The following is a 19,485-nucleotide window of genomic DNA, read 5'->3' as shown; positions in this document are numbered from 1 at the left end:
GTGCAATTATCCTGTATCAACAGTTGTTAATTAAATGGAATTAGATACTAGCTTTTTTGGTATTACAAAGAAACTACAGCACAGTTCCAGACAATCATCACTTTCCTTGAAGTTTGTTCAGATAGGTTATTAATATGACATCAGCTAGAAACAGGCAGTTTCCAATTTTTGCACCACTGATACCTGGTTGTGGCACACAAACTACCACTCATATCTCCCGGTAATAAGCCACAACACTGAAAATAATATTTACATTGTTAACTTTACACAAAGAATGCCAAGTAGGATTATCCCATAGTTATAATATAGCAATAATAATCTAATATGTGAAAGCTCCAGCCAATATTACCATGTTGAATTTGTATCTACACAAGTCTGTATATGAAAAAAAAAAAGATTATCATACTGTTATCAATATATTACTATACCAATGCTAATTGATTTTGCCACATATTAAAAGTTTTGTTTCCACATCATTACCCCTAGATTCTGGACCATTATTACCCAATTTCATAAATTTCAATGTGACATTACTTAGCTATAACCACTGCTAACCCTCTCAATGGAATTCTATGGAAAAGTGTCAAAATTCTGAGAACTCAGAAAGGAAATCTGATGAACATTCTAAACACATAAATATAATTAAAAACTGCTGTAAAGTGTCAATTATGAGTTTGTATTAATTTAAAGATCACAATAGCTCTTTTAAACTATATCTGACCATTTTAGGAGTTGTACATTTTTACATTTCATCATCTATTTCTCATGATCTCTTTCTCATTATTTATTTCTCCTCTTACTCTTTTTCATCTTCCTCCACCACCACTGCTGTCTTCCCCCCTCATGTCCACCTCATTCTGTCACCTCAAGGCTTATGGAGTAAGATAACTGTCAAAAAGATGTGTGCATAATTTTAACATTTGTTTGTATGTCAATAAGATTCTTGTACCTAAATCTGACAGCCTGCAGGCGTTACATAACTGCTGACCAGAACATTTGAGGTGACCCCAGGGATGTAAAATATTGCAGAATATAAAATTGTTATTGTTAAATTTTTATTCCTGATTTGTTGCAAAGTGTTGGTATTGTAAGATGTGATTTATTTCTCTTAGTATTTTTTTTTAACTTATATTTGGCCATTTCATATTGTCGTGAATGAAGCTGAGTTTTGGGATGTACTGTACACATTAAAGGCATCTGGAGTATGGCAGATGGTGTCTCCCTGCTTACTCTACAGCAACCACAGCCCATGGATTTAAGCTATCGAGATAATAGTAACAATACAATATTATTAAAATATGTTAAAATATATATGTACAAAAAAGTTTTTATACACAAACAGTACAAACTGGCCCACCACAGCCCTTATGGGGAAAAGCAAGGTGGCCAGCCATTGTTGCTATGGGTTATAAAGGGCAAATACAACATTATTACTTGAATATTACTTGCCTATTATTTTGGTAAGTAAGCAGTAATAACTTGCTCTTACCCTTTTATGACTCTTATTTATACCTTATTACCTCACTATTACCACATTATTACTGAGCTGTAATAGAAAGTGCTACTGAAACTGTCACATTGTGATTTACTATAAATAATACAACTTAACTGAAAATGATTAACCTTTATTAAATATTCTGGGTTATTCCAAGTGACATAGACAAAAATATGAAGTTAAACTAAAGATCTGGTCTCTTCACGTTACTTCACTTACAAATAATTGTTCAGGAGACACAGTTTGAAAGTGAATAGTATATATACATTTATTATGGAATATCACTTGATATCAAGGAGAAAACATGTAAAACATGTTACTGTAAGCGTGTATCCCCTTATGCATCAAACAGAAAAGGAGATGCTTACAGGTTAGTAACTGTAGGCTGTATAATTATAACACGCTGTTCACATTAGGCAGCAGCATTTCAGTTTTTTATTTATTGATTTTATTTACATAATGAGCAACACAATCATAGGCTTATATCCTTAAAATTCATTTCTTATACATATTTGTATTATATTTTTTCATAATTTAGTTTCATATTCACCTTTGCATAATTTTTTTCTTGCAGTTCTTTTCTGGTTTCAGCAATATAATATAGCACTTTGGAACAAAAATGCAAAAAAGAAGTGCAAAAGCTGAGGCTAAAATAGCAAAAATATGGACTGCCACTGTATATTTTCCAGCTGTGCTCACATAGACTGGGATAAATGTAATCCATACTGCAAAAAATATTAACATGCTGAATGTAATGAACTTTGCCTCATTAAAATTATCAGGTAGCTTTCGAGCTAAAAAAGCCATAAGGAAGCACACACAGGCCAGAATACCAATGTATCCAAGAACACACCAGAAGCCAACCTCTGAACCAGTAACACACTCCTTGATGATGGTAGCACCGTGGTAATCTGTATTATTTTTGGCATGAGGCGGACTAGTGAGCAGCCAGATGAAACAGATTATTACCTGTGAAAATACAATAATAGCAGGAGAAAATTAATTTTCAAATGACACAGCGAAGATACATTGATAGCAAAGGAGGACAGATTTCTACCTGAACAGCTGTTCCTAAAAGCACACTTGCTCTCTGCTGGTTAGATCCAAACCACTTCATAGCATTACTTCTTGGCAGTCTGGATCTAAATGCCATTAAAACCACTGCCGTCTTGGCCAGGAGGCATGATATACAAAGGGCAAAACTGATTCCAAATGCTGGGTACTTAATACGGCAAACCCAGTCTGAAGGCTCACCAATAAACAGCAGGCCAACAAGGAAACAAATGGCAAGGAACACCAACAGGAGAAAGCTCAGTTCCATGTTGTTGGCCCTAACCAGTGGTGTGTCTTTATATGAGATGAATATTATGATGATGAAAAGGGAAATACAGGCTCCAAGAACAGATGTAATACACAACAGAATACCCATAAATTCATGGTAAGACAAATATTCAGTAGACCTTGGGATACAGAGATTTTTGGCTTTATTGGACCATGTGTCTGCTGAACAGCGTGAGCATTCTAACGAATCTGGTGATGAAGAGAGAAGATGACTTTTTAGTTATAGAAGCAAAATTTAATACAATCATGTCTATATATATATATATATATATATATATACTGTATATATATATATATGGATTAAAAAGAAAAGCACTCAAAGGCAAAACATACCAGTCATATTACTAACTTCTCCCTCAGTGCAGGGGACACAATCATAACAGCAGGTGGGTTCCCCCTTTCTCCTGGCAATGCGAGTACCTGGTGGACAACTGTCACTGCATACAGACCGGATTGCCTGATAGGAAGTTTAGTTACTCAGAAACTATACAGACCATATAAACAAATTTTAAAAAGTATCCATAAAAACCGGGTTTGCACTCAAAACCCAGATTGAGCTTACACAACTGCAGCCTCTGTCTGTCATCTAGTGTCAACACTGGTCCACCTCAGTCTGCAGCCCTTCACCTCTGTTCTGCTCCTCATGTCTGAAACCAGGCTGATTTGGCTACTCTGGTCTGGATTTCATTGTTTATTTCCTCTGATTAGTACTCCACAATCTGGACACTGTTCAGTTAAGCTACAGTTCCTCTGCTACTCTGACCCCACTTTGGCCTGGTTCAATAGCCCATCCATGACCCTATAGGAATTATTCATCTTTTATCAAACCACAGTCCCTTATATATTTATTTATCAATCCTATCTAGATAACCCTGGCTCATGTTAATTACCCTTTAATTCATAATTTTATTTTTTGGATTTTTTTCTACTCAGATTTTATGGGGGTTTTTTTTGTGTGTGTGATTTTAGGTCCAATGTTATAATAGAATAGAATATGACAAAATGAAGAAAACAAAATAACTGTACAGTCACACATGTGAGGTTGTGCTGAAAAAGGTAATACCAAACAAGGCAAAGAATGACTCCTTTGTGGTTCTAGTTTTAACAACAAAATATACTGCACACTAATAGGAACACATTAGTCAATATTTTGAACAACAGTGCATACAAGAGTCTAAGAGGTGAACATGGTCTCAGTCCTGTTTGCAGAAAACACACCTTCTTCCTTAGAGGCCACTGGATCAGGGAGTCATTAATAACTAGGCTGTGTCCAGCAGGTAATGAGGCATCATAGAAACCTACTTTCACCAAATTAAGAGAACCATCAGGTGCCATCTGCCAGTTCATGAGATCATAATAAGCAATGGGGTCACCGTTTTGATCAAAGTTGACTTTCTCCCCCAATGCTGAGAAATTAGCATGTTTCATATAGTGAATGAGCTGAAGGAAAAGAAGAAACAAAAGTTATTTAAAGACAAAATATGGGACATTTGACACTGATATTTTTTTAGATATTATTTAACCTACAATTTGGCTCACCTGCCAAGGTTTAAAATTCTTGGTGTCTGCACAGGTGCCATTAAGGAAAGGCCCCATTCCTACTTTGCAATTACTCAAATCTTGCAAGGCGTATGCCACTAGATACACAGCCTTGTAGACATTATATGACACTCTCAGCTGTGTCACGTCAGAATAAGGAGAGTAAACATCATTTAAATCTTCTGTCCCCTTACATGGTAGTCTGTCAATGTAACTGTCAGTGTCATGAGAGTGGCTATTCACTGACCCATTTAGTCGACAGTCAAAAGTCTCTTCCCAAAATTCTGCCGAAAAAGCTGATTTATGAATAGAGGATGGCGTGAGACTGGTGAGATGCTGCTTCAGCCCAGGAATTGTGGCAGCTCTCCGGATGGCAAATCCTAATGTTCCCATCAGAAGATCTCCAAACTTTTCCCAGAGTGACTTGGCAGTGGCCCATGCCTCACTGGCAATCCACTGCAGGTTGGTTATATTCCGACTCTGGATCTCTCTCAGAATACTCTGCATCTCTGATTCACCAGAAAAGTTAATGATGACTTTTGAAGATGCCATCTAACAATTGAAAATATAGATATAGTTAATATTCAATGATTTTTAGATAGTTTAAAAAAATAGTAGACACTTAAAGTATTTAAAGTATTACACCTTTCAAATAGCCAGAAAAATAATAAAAATAAATGTTACATTTAAGGCAGCAAAAGACTGGAACTGTGAATGTCAGTTTTAAATAATTTCTAAAGAAACAAAATTCCAAGACTAGTTCTGCAAATATATACATAGAAAATTATTAGTATTTGTAACAAATGACACCAATTGATACAATTGTGGAAAACAATTAAAATTTCCCATTATAGAATCACATAGATGCAGATGTACCTGAATGACATCCAGTAGATCATCTAGAGCATGCTGACTGAGCACAAGAGGGTAGAAATGTGTGTAGGCAGCACACACACCATAGTGCACTGATTCCTGAAGGAAGAGCTGGATGGCAAAGCGGGCATAATCAGATTCCACGCCAATCACTCCCACCCAGGTCCAGCCAAAATAGCTAACAAGTCGAGCCAGGGCTTTAATCTGGAAAGTGTCACTGGGCATGGTGCGCATGAAGGTGGGGAACTCCCTTTGGTTACTCAAACAGCTGCAGGATGCAAAATAGCTCACCTAGATTTACAACAAATATTATTTAACCATTTGCATGATGACTTGCTCAAAGTGCTGTGGAACAAGCATGAACAACTTAATACCACTGTCTTCACAAACAGTTACTGATATAGATTTTTCACTGCTCTTAAAATGAAGAAAGTGAAAGTTGGAAGTCTATTTAAAGATGAATCTTTGATAAAAAAAATAAATAAATGAGGTGAGTAAACAGTTTTTGCATTTGTATGGGTTTATAAATTTCTAAAAATATAATTATTTTCTACACTGCAAACATGATACAGGTGAATTTAAAGACACAGCAGTGTTACATTGGACTCTAGCAGAAGCTTCATCTATTTTGAGTGAAAACACCATTTCATTAAGGTGTGATTTTTAAAGTTATGTTTTATCTGATGGCTGAGAAAATCTCGACTTTTAAAGACTGTAAAGAGTGACTGTATTTTCTAAAAAACAAAAAAACCAAACAATGACCTCCTTAAATGTGGAGCAGAGCAAATTTTGATCAAAATTTCATACTGAAAATTTAGGACTTATTAAATCGGTTTTCCCAGAGCAGCATACACAAGTCTCACCAGGGGGATATGAAAAGAACCCAGACTTCTTAGCAGTGCCATAGACACCCCTGAACCAGCATCTCCTATTATCACTGAAGACACAGTTCTGTGGACAGCATCACAGCCTAAATTGGAGCCATTGTTTTTTACAGTTTTGTCTCTGTACATGCTCTCAGTGCTGAAGCCTCTCTCTGGCTGCCCATTCACCAACAATAAAGATGCTTTCAGGGACACAGGTATGTCATCACAGCTGTCATGGATGTGAAAACCTAGCTCAAGGTTGGGCAGAAGATCACTGCGGTCGTTGATTTCATTTATTGCAAAAGTCATGGTCTGCATCCACCGCAAGGCACGAGAGCTGAAACTATACAGGAGTGTGTAAACAGTTAATCACACAATAGACACACACACACACACAGACATAGATATACATCTGTGTGTTCTACATAAATATACCATAAACAATAATAACTTACTACTTATACATATTAGGTGTTGGTTTTTCTTTATATGTTGGAAGAGAAAATACAGGGCTGTAATGTAAAGGAAATAAGCCCCCTATAACTACATCTCCATCCTTGTAAAGGCTGTTTTTATTCTCTTCTCCCAAGAAAACACAGTTATCCAAAACAGCATCTGAGCCATGTTTGCACCCCATAAGATAAAGAAATGTCAGAAGCCTTGCAGCCAGTAATGCCATGGCTAACCCAACTTTGAAGGAAAGCTCTAAAACTTTAATTACATACACACAAAAAAACAAAAAGAAGTGTGACATTTCCAGACACAGTTGATTTATATACTTAAGCACACATGGAGGGGACTGCCCACACAAAGTGAGTGTGACATCATTCAAGGTAACACCTAATGCTCTGCTATTGGGTGATTATTATTATTATTATTATTATTATTATTATTATTATTATTATTACAGGGCCATATTTAGCACTGTGTAGCATCCCCTCTTCTAACAACAGTCTGTAAACAATCTGAGGAAACCAGTTGGTAGACTTTTGAGAGAACGTCATCTCATGCTTGTCTGATATAGGATCAGTGACGCGCAGTCAGGGGAGGCAGGTGAGGCACGGCCTCACCTGTCATCGTGGAAATATAAAATTAAAAAATAAATTAAATGGTTATATTCATTCAGTGATTTGTATTTTAAAGTTCTTTTCCATTTAACTACACCATTTTTAGATTAGTTTTTTCAAAATCGCTGAATTTTTGCATTTGCCGGTCAAATACTAAGAGACGAACGGTGAGGCACCAGCCCGGCGAGCCGCACCACGGATTGCGCAATCCGTGGTGCGGCTCAGTATAGTCATTGCCAATGACTACTAACTGTGCTGGCATGCTATGCAGTGAGACCGGATTACTTTCCCTTTGCATGTGGCAATTAAAATGTTCTAACACTTTTACTATATGAACTAAATTTCTATATTTTAGCTGGTGTATATAATGCACAGTTTTTTTTTGTTTTTTTTCATTAACAACTGTATGTGTGTGTAATGCATTCTTGTGTTGAGCGATCATGAAACTGCTGCGAAGAGACACTAGGTGAGGCACGCAGTTCTCGTGCCTCATGGTAGGGGGCGCTGGTGATCCCAGGGACTCTACGACTCCTCGGCGGCAAGCTACCATAAACAGTTAGCAAGGCCAGTTAGTTTTTCCTGTTGCTTGGCCTTATGTTCAACATGGAAGATTACATAACTCAACTGAAAGAATTTTCTAAACTGGACTTTCAATCGAAGCAGAAGATAATAATTAAAGGAAGACCAACACCGGAGCTAAAAGGTTTGCTTCAGACTATGTTAATGTTAAACAAAACAACTGTTGCCAATCAAATGGTGAATAAGCTATATGTTTGTAAATCTGATGTGATGACGTCAGTGCCTCACCAGTCACGACCCTCACCGCACGTCACTGTATAGGATTCTAACTGTTCAACAGTCCTGGGTCTTCTTTGTCACATTTTTCATTTCATGACATGCCAAATGTTTTGAATTGGGGAAAGGTCTGGACTGCAGGCAGGTCAGTTCAGCACCCAGACTCTTCTACTATGAAGTTAGATTATAATATTTTTATTTTAGAGAGTTTGATTTTCTGTTACATGGCACTGAACAGGAGTGGCCCTCCAATCTCATTGTACATCCTGTATAATGACAATAAAGGCATTCTATTCTATTCTATTCTATTCTAAGTTGTTTTAATAGCTCCAGTATGCAGTTTAGAATTGTCTTGCTGAAATATATGTACAAGGCCTTTTCTGAAAAAGATTGGCGCATATATTGCTCAAAAACCTTTATATACATTTCAGCATTGATGGTGCCTTTCCAGATGTGCATGCTGCCATTTCCTTAAACACTGGTGCACCCCCATAGCATCAGAGATGCAGGCTTTTCAACTGCATGCTAATAACAAGCCAGATGGCTCCTTTTAGTCCAAAGTACACAGCATCCATATTTTCCCAAAATAATGTAAAATTTTGATTTACAGTTTTAACAGTTTTCCTCAGTCCAATTTAAATTAGCTTCAACCCGGCGTTTCATTTCTGGATCTTCTTCGCATGATAGAGCTTTAACCTGCATTTGTGGATGGCACAGTGAACCGTGTTACCAGACAACGATTTCTGGAAGTGTTTCGGTGCCCATGCAGGGATTTCCATGACAGACTCATGCCTGTTTTTAATATTATGCCTTATGAGGGCTGATTTTCAACCTCGGCCCTTGAGCACAGAAATTTCTCCAGATAATTTAAATCTTTTGATGATTTTGACACTGTAGATGACGACATGTTCATGGACCTTTTATTGAATTTTAGTTTAAGACTGATGTATTTTAATGCATTTTCCACACAATTTTTTTCTATTTTAGCTTAATTGATTTGCTTGTTCTTTGTTTGTTTGTTTTACTTTGTTTTTGTTTTGTTTTCTTGGTCAACTTGAAAAAATAGTAATAATATAGTTGGGACACAACCTTACAACATAAAGTGCCTCTAGATGACAGCTGACATTATATAAATAAAAACAAATTTGATTGAAATAAATTAAATGACTTTGTATTTCAACATTAGAAATGACATGAAGGCACACTTTTTTGGTTTTATGGGCTCTTGTTACTGTTGGGCCACATTCACATTCACATTATGATTTGACGTTATATAAATAGAATTGAAAAAAAAAACACACAAAAAAAGCACTGAATTCCAGGCCCATGAAGGACTATTGTTTTCTTTCTCTTTGATTATTATGTAACTGTCTTGTCACTTGTCACACTAAGCAGTTGTTTATGTCCATATAATTTATCCCTGTCATAGGTCACAAATTGAGACTGAGGTCTTTTGTTTTCACTTTGCTATAGACAGTGTTCTCTGACATCTGAGTCAAATGTAAATATCAATAGTTTGTTTTCTGTGGAAATAAACCCATTATTCAAAACACATGAGCATAATGGACTCTAACTATAAAACTAAAATCAGCCTCTAAAAGGGTAACAAAATGTTACATTTAATTTGATTGCATTGATTCTGTCTTAATAAGCTGACTACAACTAAATATATTAAATAAATTGTTGGAGTTATGGTATAAATTCCATTCTGTTTATTATAAATTATCATATCTTCTGTTTGTATATTTTCTATAAGTTGTTTTATGTACATATGATACTGTTGTTTTTATGTCTGAAATGGGAACACGTGACATTTTTTACAAAGGAAGTTGTAGTTACCTACAGGCTGCTCTCCGCCTGCAGAGAACACATATAGGATACGTGTCTCGTATACGCCATGTTACATGCGCACATGTCACAGTATGCATACGACCATATATGGTAAGGAAAAAGCCAAGAATGTTGTTTATTACATGCTGTAAACTGCGTTTGGTGTAACCCACGTGATCTTATTGTGAAAATCCAAATAAAAGCGCTGCGCAGGAAGCGGTCCTCCAGGACAGATAACTTCCGCTCAGCCGCGAGCTGAGTTCAAGGAACGGATCTCTCCTCCTTGCGCAAGTTCAAAAGAGTTGTGTGTTTGTTCTCTGATGTATTAAAATGATCTGAACCTATCATAAATAAAGTCTATTTATTTTCTCCAAAGAGTATTCTAACTCTAGTTATTCAGTTTGTCATTATAGAGCTTTAGTAAATGAGGTGGGGCTGCTGATGTCCAACCCAAAAACACTCTGCCTCTGGATTGGATATAACACTAATGGGAAGGTCACATACTGACCTTTGGCTAGGTATATAACCTTGCCTAACAACTTGCCTTGTCTTTCTGGGGACGTGTAGCACTATGCATCTATTTACCTTACTTCCTTTGCCTTACTCTCTTGGTGTCCTCACTTTAGCTTACATCCAAAATTTTAGTTTTACCTCTTCAACTACATCTCCTGTTAAAGTATGCATTCTTCAAAACAGTTTTCAGCCAGGCTTTGTGGCTGAGGGTGACTATATTATTGGAGGGATCTTCCCCCTACATTATAACCAGGAAATGCCAGACCTTAACTGCACCTACAAACCACCACCAGTTAAGTGCAATGGGTGAGTTTAATACAGCATTTAACTTTCTGTTTTTCTAGCTGAATGATGTGCCATTTTGTAAACAGGTAAAAATGTAAAAATGGAATTTATTATGCAATATATGAATTATTTATACATGTTAGTATTTACAATTCAGTGTTAATGTCATCTAAAAATTTAGATAATATACACCTGACCAATCCCAGGTGCCTAACTCATTGTAAGAAAGAAAGAAAAAATAGGAAACATAAGCTACTCAGCTACTACATCACACAAGACAGATATAAATCACATAACTACCAAATCAGAACACCTGTTTCTGATTAAAAATTTCTCTACTTTTGTTGTGGTTATTATGTGTTGCATTTTGGTCTGTGTCTGCTGAGTCACAGATTTGATCCTAGGGCTTTCCGCTGGGCTCAAACGATGAGGCTCGCAGTGGAGGAGATAAACGAGAATCCAGAGCTTTTGCCCAATCACACCCTGGGGTACAAAATCTTTGATTCATGTGCATATCCACTGACTGGCCAGAGGGCTGCTATTGCTGTACTGAATGGGATGAATGAAGATGGTGCGCCCATGTGTAGTGGTGCTTCTCCACTTCTTGCTATAATTGGGGAATCTGGTTCTGCTCAGTCCATTGTAGTTTCAAGAATCCTGCAGCCATTCCGAATCCCAATGGTAATAGTCCCTCTTTTTCACTCTAAATCCTTCAAACATTTATGGTATTATCATGATCTATTTTTTACTGTGCTCTGCTTTTTCTTCTTTACCCAGATCAGTTACTTTTCTTCATGTGCATGTTTTACTGACAGAATTCAATACCCTACCTTCTTCAGAGTAATCCCTAATGATGACTATCAGGTGAGAGATCAGAACAAACATGCTTTGTAAATCCTCTATTACTTAAAACAAAGATGCTAAATATTTATATATCTCTCATTGAGCCCTTGATAAACTCAACACAGTTTAATAACCAAAATATAATTTTTTAAGTAACATTTTGTGCTGTAGTTTTGAAACTGCACTGCACTTCAGGTAAATTTTAATTATTCTTACTAAATAGAAATGGCATAATCACAAATGCCCCTTTTGATATTATCTTGCACTGTTGTACTCAGTCAAAGTCAAAAGAATATAAAAGAAACATAATAATAAAATTATGTCAGTGAACTGAGTTGGCGAGTTGGCACCTTTTTTTTTTTCCTGTTGAACCCAGGTGAAAGCCATTGCTCAGCTGCTGGTACGCTTTAACTGGAATTGGGTGGGGGTAGTGCGAGGGGACCACGAATATGGTCGTTTCGCTGTACAAGGCTTACTGAGAGAACTACAGGGCACCAAAGTGTGTGTGGCATATCAAGAAATGATTCCTCTGCTCTACAATCAACAGAGGGCACTGGAGATCATGCAAGTAGGTAGAGAGAAACCTTGTTGAAATGTGTGCTTATATCAGGGAAAACCAGTTAGTCAGTAATATATTGGTAACAACATGGAAACCGATTAGTAATAAAATGGTAATATCTGTGCATTAGAATTTTTTTATAGGCTGATTCATGGTAACAGCTTTCTAATAATAATGTAATACCTATTTAGGACACTATTACCACATTATAATGCTGGAATTAATCCTGCCTTATGTCGCCAGCATCTTTCATTGTTTGTAGGTAACATTATGACTATTATACTTAATGTTGTGGCTTATTACCTATAAATATATGGTAGTTTCTGTGTAATAACCAGGAATCATAGCTACAAAATGCAAAACTGCCTGTTTTTATCTAATTCTATATTAATAACCCAGCAAACTTGTGTTTGTATGATGATTATTTGGAAATATGTGTGGGAGAATCAGGGCAAATTGCAAGACTGTATGTTTCTACTACATTTAATAGTAATTATGAAAACCTAGAAACAGAAAAAGATGTTTTTATTTACTAAACGTAAATGTTATAATCATGAATTAAATGTAGGTGTTCTATATTTTATGTCATACCACTGCAAACTAAACACATTATATAAAGATATAAAGGCTGTCTGATTGTCTAAAATCAAATTGTAGTTCAGAAAATATTTATTGGTATACAAATCCACAATGCTGCAGCTTTGTAAACATGCTCTGATCACACCATAACACCAACAAAAGGGAAACAAAAACAAAAATTACCATGGTTTAGCATCCTAACCATTTAGCACATACAGTTGGGCTGTGGCTCGAATGGTAGAGCAGGTCATCTACTAATCAAAAAGTTAGTGGTTTGATTCCTGGCTGCTCTGGGCTGCACGCCAAAGTATCCTTGGGCAAGATACTGAACCCCAAGTTGCTCTCCAGCACAAGCGCTGGAGTATGAATGTGTGTGAATGTTAGACAATAAACACTTAGCTTAGTTACATATGGAAGTACTTGTATGAATGGGTGAATGCAAACATGTTGTATAAGCGCTTTGAGTGCTCAATTAGAGTAGAAAAGTGCTATATAAGAACTAGTCCATTTACCTTAATGTACGGTCTACATTAAGGTAACATTAATCAGTCTAGAATTGCCCTTGTGACAGGGAGTGGGCTGGGATGGGTAGCCCCTCAGCTTGCTGCCTGTATGTTGAAGTTTTTATGAATGGACAGTTCTGGCAAACTATCAGGCGATACAAGAAGGAAAATTTGAGTGTGTGTGGGAGTTTGCCTATCCATTGTTTTGTGGACATGGTATTGACACATACCTCTGGGTATCCTGTGCGGGGTGCTGTAGGAGTATGGCATGTCTGGCCCGCTGTTACTGGCCATTCAGAGAGCTTGATGTACATTGCCACCAACAGATCAAACCTGTTTCCAGTGGGTGTTGGACTCCGCCAGGACTGCCCTTTGTCACCAATTCTGTTCATAATTTTTATGGACAGAATTTCTATGCAGAGCTATATGGTGGAGGTTCTCCAAACTGGTGGTCTCAGAGTCTGATCTCTGTTTTTTGTGGATGATGTGGTCCTGTTGGCTTCATCAGGTAGTGACCTCCAGCTCACGCTGGACTGGTTCGCACTGAAGGTGCTGAGCATGTCCTACCAGGAGGACAATTTCGGGGCAGACCCAGGACACAGTTGAGCTATTATATCTCTCAACTGGCCTGGGAATGCCTTGATGTTCTCCCAGATAAGCTGAAAGAGTTGGCTGGGGAGAGGGAGGTCTGGGCTTCTCTGCTTAGACTTCTGCCCCCATGACCCGGTCCCAGATAAGCGGAAGAAAATGTATGTATGTATGTATGGAATAATAATATTTAGTGTTCAATTACAATTTTAATTAATTTATTAATTAATTATTATACAATTGCCCTTACAGCAAAAATAATCAGGATAAAATTACATGTGAAATATAGCTATTATTTAATATAGCTATTATTATTATAATTTAAGCATGTTTTAATTTATATGTGCCTCATTTCCTGAAAAACACACGAACAATATGGCCTTTCTTCTAGCTGAAAAGATTAACTTAACCACAGTATGCTAACTTACATATTAGGCTAGACAGACATGATGTGCCTTTGCAGTTTTGGGATATAAAGTAGAATTACTTTAAACATTATAATATGGTATCCTAATATGTTAAAGCATCAACCAATATTACCTTATCATTATGAGGTTTGACTGGGGCAGGGTGAGGACTCAGTGTAAAGTTACAGAACAAAGCCTTCTCATAAATGAACATGCGTAGTAACAACTAACACAACTACACCAGGCACAAAATAAGACATACTGTTTTCTGTGTTATATTTAACTCAATTTGCAACAAATTGTCAGCGGCAGTCACATTTGTGTGATTCATTTACATACAGTACGGTTCTCAGCAAATTCTGTGCTCTGAAAGGGAAAACTTTACAGATACATATGGCATAAGGCCAGATGTAAAATACCTCTGTCAGTGCTTTCTGTCTACCAAAATGACACTGTGTCCTTTGAGTAAATTACAACAGTAGATTTTTAACACCAAAAAAAGGTTTTTGTAATGGCACAAGCCTTAATCTGGCTCTAAGCATAAATACAGGAGATTTTTATAAAAATGTAAATTATAAGTAATGTATCTGTTCTGAGATTTAAATTTATGTCTTTTTGCCTTGTCTCTTCCTTGCAAATTCTTTCCTATTTCCCCATGTCCTGCTTTTTAAAGGTAATGCGTAACTCTTTGGCAAGAGTGGTGGTAGTATTTTCAGCTGAGGGGGAAATGACACCTTTCTTGAGAGACTACATGACGCAGAACATCACTGGAATCCAGTGGGTGGCTAGTGAGGCCTGGGTCACAGCATCTGTCTTTACAAGGAAAGAGTATTATCCCTATCTGGGAGGCACCATTGGGTTTGGCATCAGAACAGGTTATATCTCAAGACTTAGCAAGTACTTGGAAAGCGTAAACCCACAAAGGTATCCTAATAATCCCCTGGTACAGGAGCTATGGGAGGCTCTGTATGGTTGTAGGCCTTCCCTGTCTTCTGCCTCCCAGTTGCCACTCTGCTCAGGGCAGGAGTCAGTGTTGGAGCAGCATTCAGCTTACTTGAACACATCAAGTCCTAGAGTGGCCTATAATACATATAAGGCTGTATATGCAATTGCTCATTCCCTGCACAATCTTCTCACGTGCCAACCAGGCAATGGGCCTTTTGAAAAAAAGTCATGTGCACAAAGCGATAATGTACTGCCTTGGCAGGTATAGTAGTAGTCTTACCATTAAAATATAGCACTTAAATGTTGTTTGAAATATGTCTGTTTCAAGTATTTCATGTTATGTAATGGTTTTTCAAGCTCCAGTACTACCTGCAGGAAGTGAAATTTATCACTGCTGGGGATGAGGTAAACTTTGACTTGAAGGGTGACTCTGTACCCTATTATGATATTATCAACTGGCAGAGAGGCACAAGCGGGAACATTGAATTTGTCAGTGTGGGGCTGTTTGATGGAACCAAGCCTGCTGGAGAGGAGTTGGTGATCCAGGAGGACATGATTATGTGGGCAGGGCATCAGAGTGAGGCAAGCTGCTCACACTGTGTTTTTACCTTCATCAGATATCAACTGTTGAAATTCTGTAGGTTAAGATGGAGGTAAGTCAGGTGGGCAGGACAATTTGGATCTGATGTAAGTCCCTTTGCATACATGCAGAGTAAACATTCGATATTCAGAACCAAACATGCAGTTCGGGTATGTTTGGAACTTGAATCTCCTTTCTGTTATCCTTATGGCAAAACACATTTACATTTAAATTCTGTCACCATGACAGCAGCTACAGTTATATCCTTCAGCCACAAAACCTGTTTTCATTTTTGATGATGAATGCATAAATAGTGGATGGGAAAAATAACATAAAGGACACGCTAGTAACTGACAACCCCTTTCTCCGTGGGCAAATGACAGCAAAGCCTTTTCATCAGTTCTTCCTGGTGATGGTTTTGATCATATTACTTTTCGGTTTTTTTTTTGTATTTTTGGCCACTGCGGCTTTTTATCATAGTGGAGAGAGACAAGAAATGGGGGAAAGATACAGGGGAAGACACGCAGGCAAATTGCAGACGGGCCGGGATGCGAACCCGCACTGCCCGCACCGCAACGCGGCATATGTATGTGGTCGCTGGCTTCACCACTAAGCCACCCAGGCGCCCGTTTTGATCATATTAATAAAGATTAAAAAAAATATCTTTAGTCTTTAATATGCAAGGAAAGAAAAATATTCAGTATAGTTTTCCAGAGGTTACTCTAACACCTTCAATTTTATGTCAACCAACATTACAAAATCCAGATATTTATTTACACTGAACTTAAACAGAAAAAAAACCTGAAAGTCCTCACATTTTAGAAGTAAACATTTACATTGTTATTTGATAAATGACTTACGCAATAAGAAAAGTAGTCTTTGTTTGCCTATTTGTTTGTATGGTCGATGGCCTCTCCAGGTACCGGTGTCTGTATGCAGTGCCAGCTGTCTTCCAGGGTTCCGGAAGGCTGTCCGTCATGGGGAGCCTGTCTGCTGCTTTGACTGTGTACCATGTGACAGTGGCAAGATTAGCAATCAGATAAGTGAGTTTAAAACCAAGCAATAAACATCCCAGCTTTTTAAATGTACTTTTCCCAGTACAATTAGGTAAGATTTAAATGTTTAAATCAACTGCTCATTTTGACTCTCTGTCCTTCAGATACAGTAGATTGCACGTTTTGTCCTGAGGACTTCTGGTCAAACAAAGACAGAACAATCTGTATTCCCAAGAAGGTGGAGTTCTTGGCCTATGATTCCTTGGGTATAGCCCTGACAGTCATCTCTGTGGTGGGCGCTTGCCTCACCATAGCTGTTTTTGCAGTGTTCTTTTACCACAGAAAGACAGCCATTGTCCGTGTCAATAACTCAGAACTTAGCTTCTTTACGTTGTTTGCTCTAACACTGTGTTTCCTTTGTTCTTTGGTTTTCATTGGAGAGCCAACATTTTGGTCCTGCATGCTCCGTCACACTGCCTTCAGCATTACATTTTCACTTTGCATCTCCTGCATCCTGGGAAAGACACTGGTGGTGCTGGCTGCTTTCTCTGCCACCCGTCCAGGCAAAAACATCATGAAGTGGCTGGGGCCCAAGCAGCAGAGGGCCATTATCTTCAGCTGCACTATGGTTCAAGTAGTTATCTGTGCTGCCTGGCTCATTCATGCACGTCCTTATCCAACACGAAATACTAAATATGAACGCTCAAAAATTATATTGGAGTGTAGCGTAGGTTCTAGCCTTGCATTCTGGTGTGTTTTAGGTTATATTGGTCTACAGGCCTGTCTCTGCTTTGTACTGGCATTTCTGGCCCGTAAGTTGCCAGGCAACTTCAATGAGGCCAAGTTTATCACTTTTAGCATACTGATCTTCTGTGCTGTGTGGCTGGCATTCATTCCTGCTTATATCAGCTCCCCTGGAAATTACACAGATGCGGTTGAGTCATTTGCCATTTTGGCTTCCAGCTTTGGCTTACTGTTCTGTCTGTTTGCACCAAAGTGTTACATAATTTTACTAAAGCCAGAAAAAAATACAAAACAACACCTAATGGGAAAAGAAAAGAAGTAATTGGTTAACCATTTTTAAAGATTTTTGATTTAAAGTTACAATTTGTAAATGTTCATCATTAGTGCATAATCCTAGAGTTTATCCTACTGTACAGTGGCTCCTGTAGGATAAACGTTTTAGTCAGCCAAGAGAGATCCAAAATTAGACTGTATCCCATAATGTCCAGGGGTGGCCAGCGTGTTTCTACTATGGTTTGTATAAAAAAAAAAAATTGTACACTCTATATTGTATCATATTTGAATAACATCAACACTTAGCAATAAATAAAAAAATAATAAATCAGAAATTAAATATCTTGAGGTATTTTACAATTTTACCCTTGAATTACCTCAAAAACTCCAGTCATCCTTTGTCTGTTGTGAGTGTACTCAGATAGCAAAGTGACTCCTGTCTCCTTCATCATAAGATGATAAAACATAATTTGAAGGTGCAAGTATGAATTTAAATGTCCCTCCATGGCACACAAATGCCTAGGAGTTCTGTTCTCCTCGATACAATATCCTTCACCATTTCTAATATAAAAACTCAATTCCAAAATAGTTGGGACAGGGACAGCAAAAGACTGAAAATGTAGGGGGTATAGAATAAAAAGAGCATCTTAGAAAGGCAGAGTTTCTCAAAAGTAATGGTGGTCAGTTGTTCACAATTCATTTGTGGTATGTTTTGAGAATAATTTACCTCAACATAAAGTGAGAAGAACTTAAAGATATCATCTACAATACGAATGCAATGTATACAATACAACTTAATCAAAAGATTTAGAGAACCAAAAGAAATCTCTGTGAGCAAGGAACAAGGCAAAAAAATTATACTGGATTACCAGTAGTTCAAACAGAAGCCTAGCAACTGGCAACTGGTCTCCTCAGTTCCCTTATGTTTGCAAACTGTTGTTAAATACAGAGGGGGTGCTGCTGTAGACAATGGTAAACATATCCTTGTCCCAACTTTTTTGAGATGTGTTGCTTCAGTCAAATTAAAAATCAATGAATATTTCTCTTCAAATGGTACATTTACTTGTTTTAAACATTTGGCATGCTTTCTGTGTTCTTTTGTGAATAAAATGCAGATTTACAAATTATTGCATTCTGTTTTTATTTACATTTTGCATTCCAATTTTTTCAGTATTTTAAATTTTTAGTGACTCATCACAACTGTAGTGCAGTGTATATAGTGGAATAGAATGTCCACTGGCCATCATGCACAGTTCTCAACAGTTACTAACATACTTGATTTTAGTGCGGAAGAACTTGACTGTACTCCTGACCTCAACCCAATAGAACACCTTTGGGATGAGTATAATACAGTATAATCTGGGATCCAGAATGAGATGATTCCAGGACCAGAAATAAAAACAAAAGTACTCATGAAAGATGGGTATTATTAAAGGTGGTATTGGAATAAAGTCACCTCCGGTTAAAATGATTCTTCTACAGGCAGGACAGCCTCACCAATCAGATAATATATTAGGCAAATTTTTTTAAAAACCGCATACACACACACACACACACACACACACACACACACACACACACACACACACACACACACACACACACACACACACACACCACACACACACACACACACCAAAGGACCGAACATACTCAAATGCTCAGGCTAAATAGATTCAGGTTCAATCTCAGAAATTCTAAAAGGTTTTTGTGATTCAATAGGCAAGACATTCTGTTTTTTATTTAATAAATTACGGGTGCTTCATGTTTCAAATGTTTCAGTAAACTGTAATGCAATTTCAAATCACAAAACTTTAGCTTGTTTAGTAGCTATGATGTTCATGATTTTTCATTCCAACAAGTAA

The 19,485-nt window shown here is 37.4% G+C and overlaps 2 protein-coding genes across 2 annotated transcripts; one reads left to right on the top strand and one right to left on the bottom strand.

The window, feature by feature from the left end:
• Positions 1-2,041: 2,041 nt before the first annotated feature.
• LOC115790455 (extracellular calcium-sensing receptor-like) lies at positions 2,042-6,580 on the bottom strand. Its single transcript, XM_030744270.1, has 10 exons — positions 6,570-6,580; positions 6,260-6,457; positions 6,112-6,199; positions 5,252-5,539; positions 4,681-4,927; positions 4,376-4,575; positions 4,055-4,276; positions 3,170-3,293; positions 2,553-3,025; positions 2,042-2,464 (listed from the first exon to the last, which is right to left on the bottom strand). The coding sequence occupies exons 1-10, from the start codon at positions 6,578-6,580 to the stop codon at positions 2,042-2,044; spliced, it is 2,274 nt and encodes a 757-aa protein (XP_030600130.1).
• A 323-nt stretch (positions 6,581-6,903) lies between these two features.
• Positions 6,904-17,669, top strand: LOC115790454 (extracellular calcium-sensing receptor-like). Its single transcript, XM_030744269.1, has 11 exons — positions 6,904-6,926; positions 7,139-7,167; positions 10,484-10,625; positions 10,997-11,285; positions 11,382-11,468; positions 11,824-12,015; positions 14,757-15,026; positions 15,087-15,290; positions 15,386-15,592; positions 16,528-16,651; positions 16,774-17,669. The coding sequence occupies exons 1-11, from the start codon at positions 6,904-6,906 to the stop codon at positions 17,667-17,669; spliced, it is 2,463 nt and encodes an 820-aa protein (XP_030600129.1).
• The last annotated feature ends 1,816 nt before the right edge of the window (positions 17,670-19,485 follow it).

The sequence above is a fragment of the Archocentrus centrarchus genome, chromosome 13 (assembly GCF_007364275.1).
Source record: "Archocentrus centrarchus isolate MPI-CPG fArcCen1 chromosome 13, fArcCen1, whole genome shotgun sequence".
In the NCBI taxonomy this organism is placed as follows: Eukaryota; Metazoa; Chordata; class Actinopteri; order Cichliformes; family Cichlidae; genus Archocentrus; species Archocentrus centrarchus.
The sequence above is the reverse complement of the archived record's forward strand: the minus strand, read 5'-3'. Positions and strand labels throughout refer to the sequence as shown.

What these genes read in the sequence shown, in the direction of transcription:
- LOC115790455 (XM_030744270.1), bottom strand. An exon ending in GGCTTCAGCACTGAGAGCAT is followed by an intron (nt 6,200 to 6,259) that starts GTACAGAGACAA and finishes TGCTGTCCACAG; the next exon opens with AACTGTGTCTTCAGTGATAA. An exon ending in TCTCACGCCATCCTCTATTC is followed by an intron (nt 4,576 to 4,680) that starts ATAAATCAGCTT and finishes ACATTGACAGAC; the next exon opens with TACCATGTAAGGGGACAGAA.
- LOC115790454 (XM_030744269.1), top strand. Translation starts at nt 6,904, where the DNA reads ATGGAGGGGACTGCCCACACAAA. An exon ending in GAGGGGACTGCCCACACAAA is followed by an intron (nt 6,927 to 7,138) that starts GTGAGTGTGACA and finishes TGTCTGATATAG; the next exon opens with GATCAGTGACGCGCAGTCAG. An exon ending in CAAGATTAGCAATCAGATAA is followed by an intron (nt 16,652 to 16,773) that starts GTGAGTTTAAAA and finishes CTTCAGATACAG; the next exon opens with TAGATTGCACGTTTTGTCCT.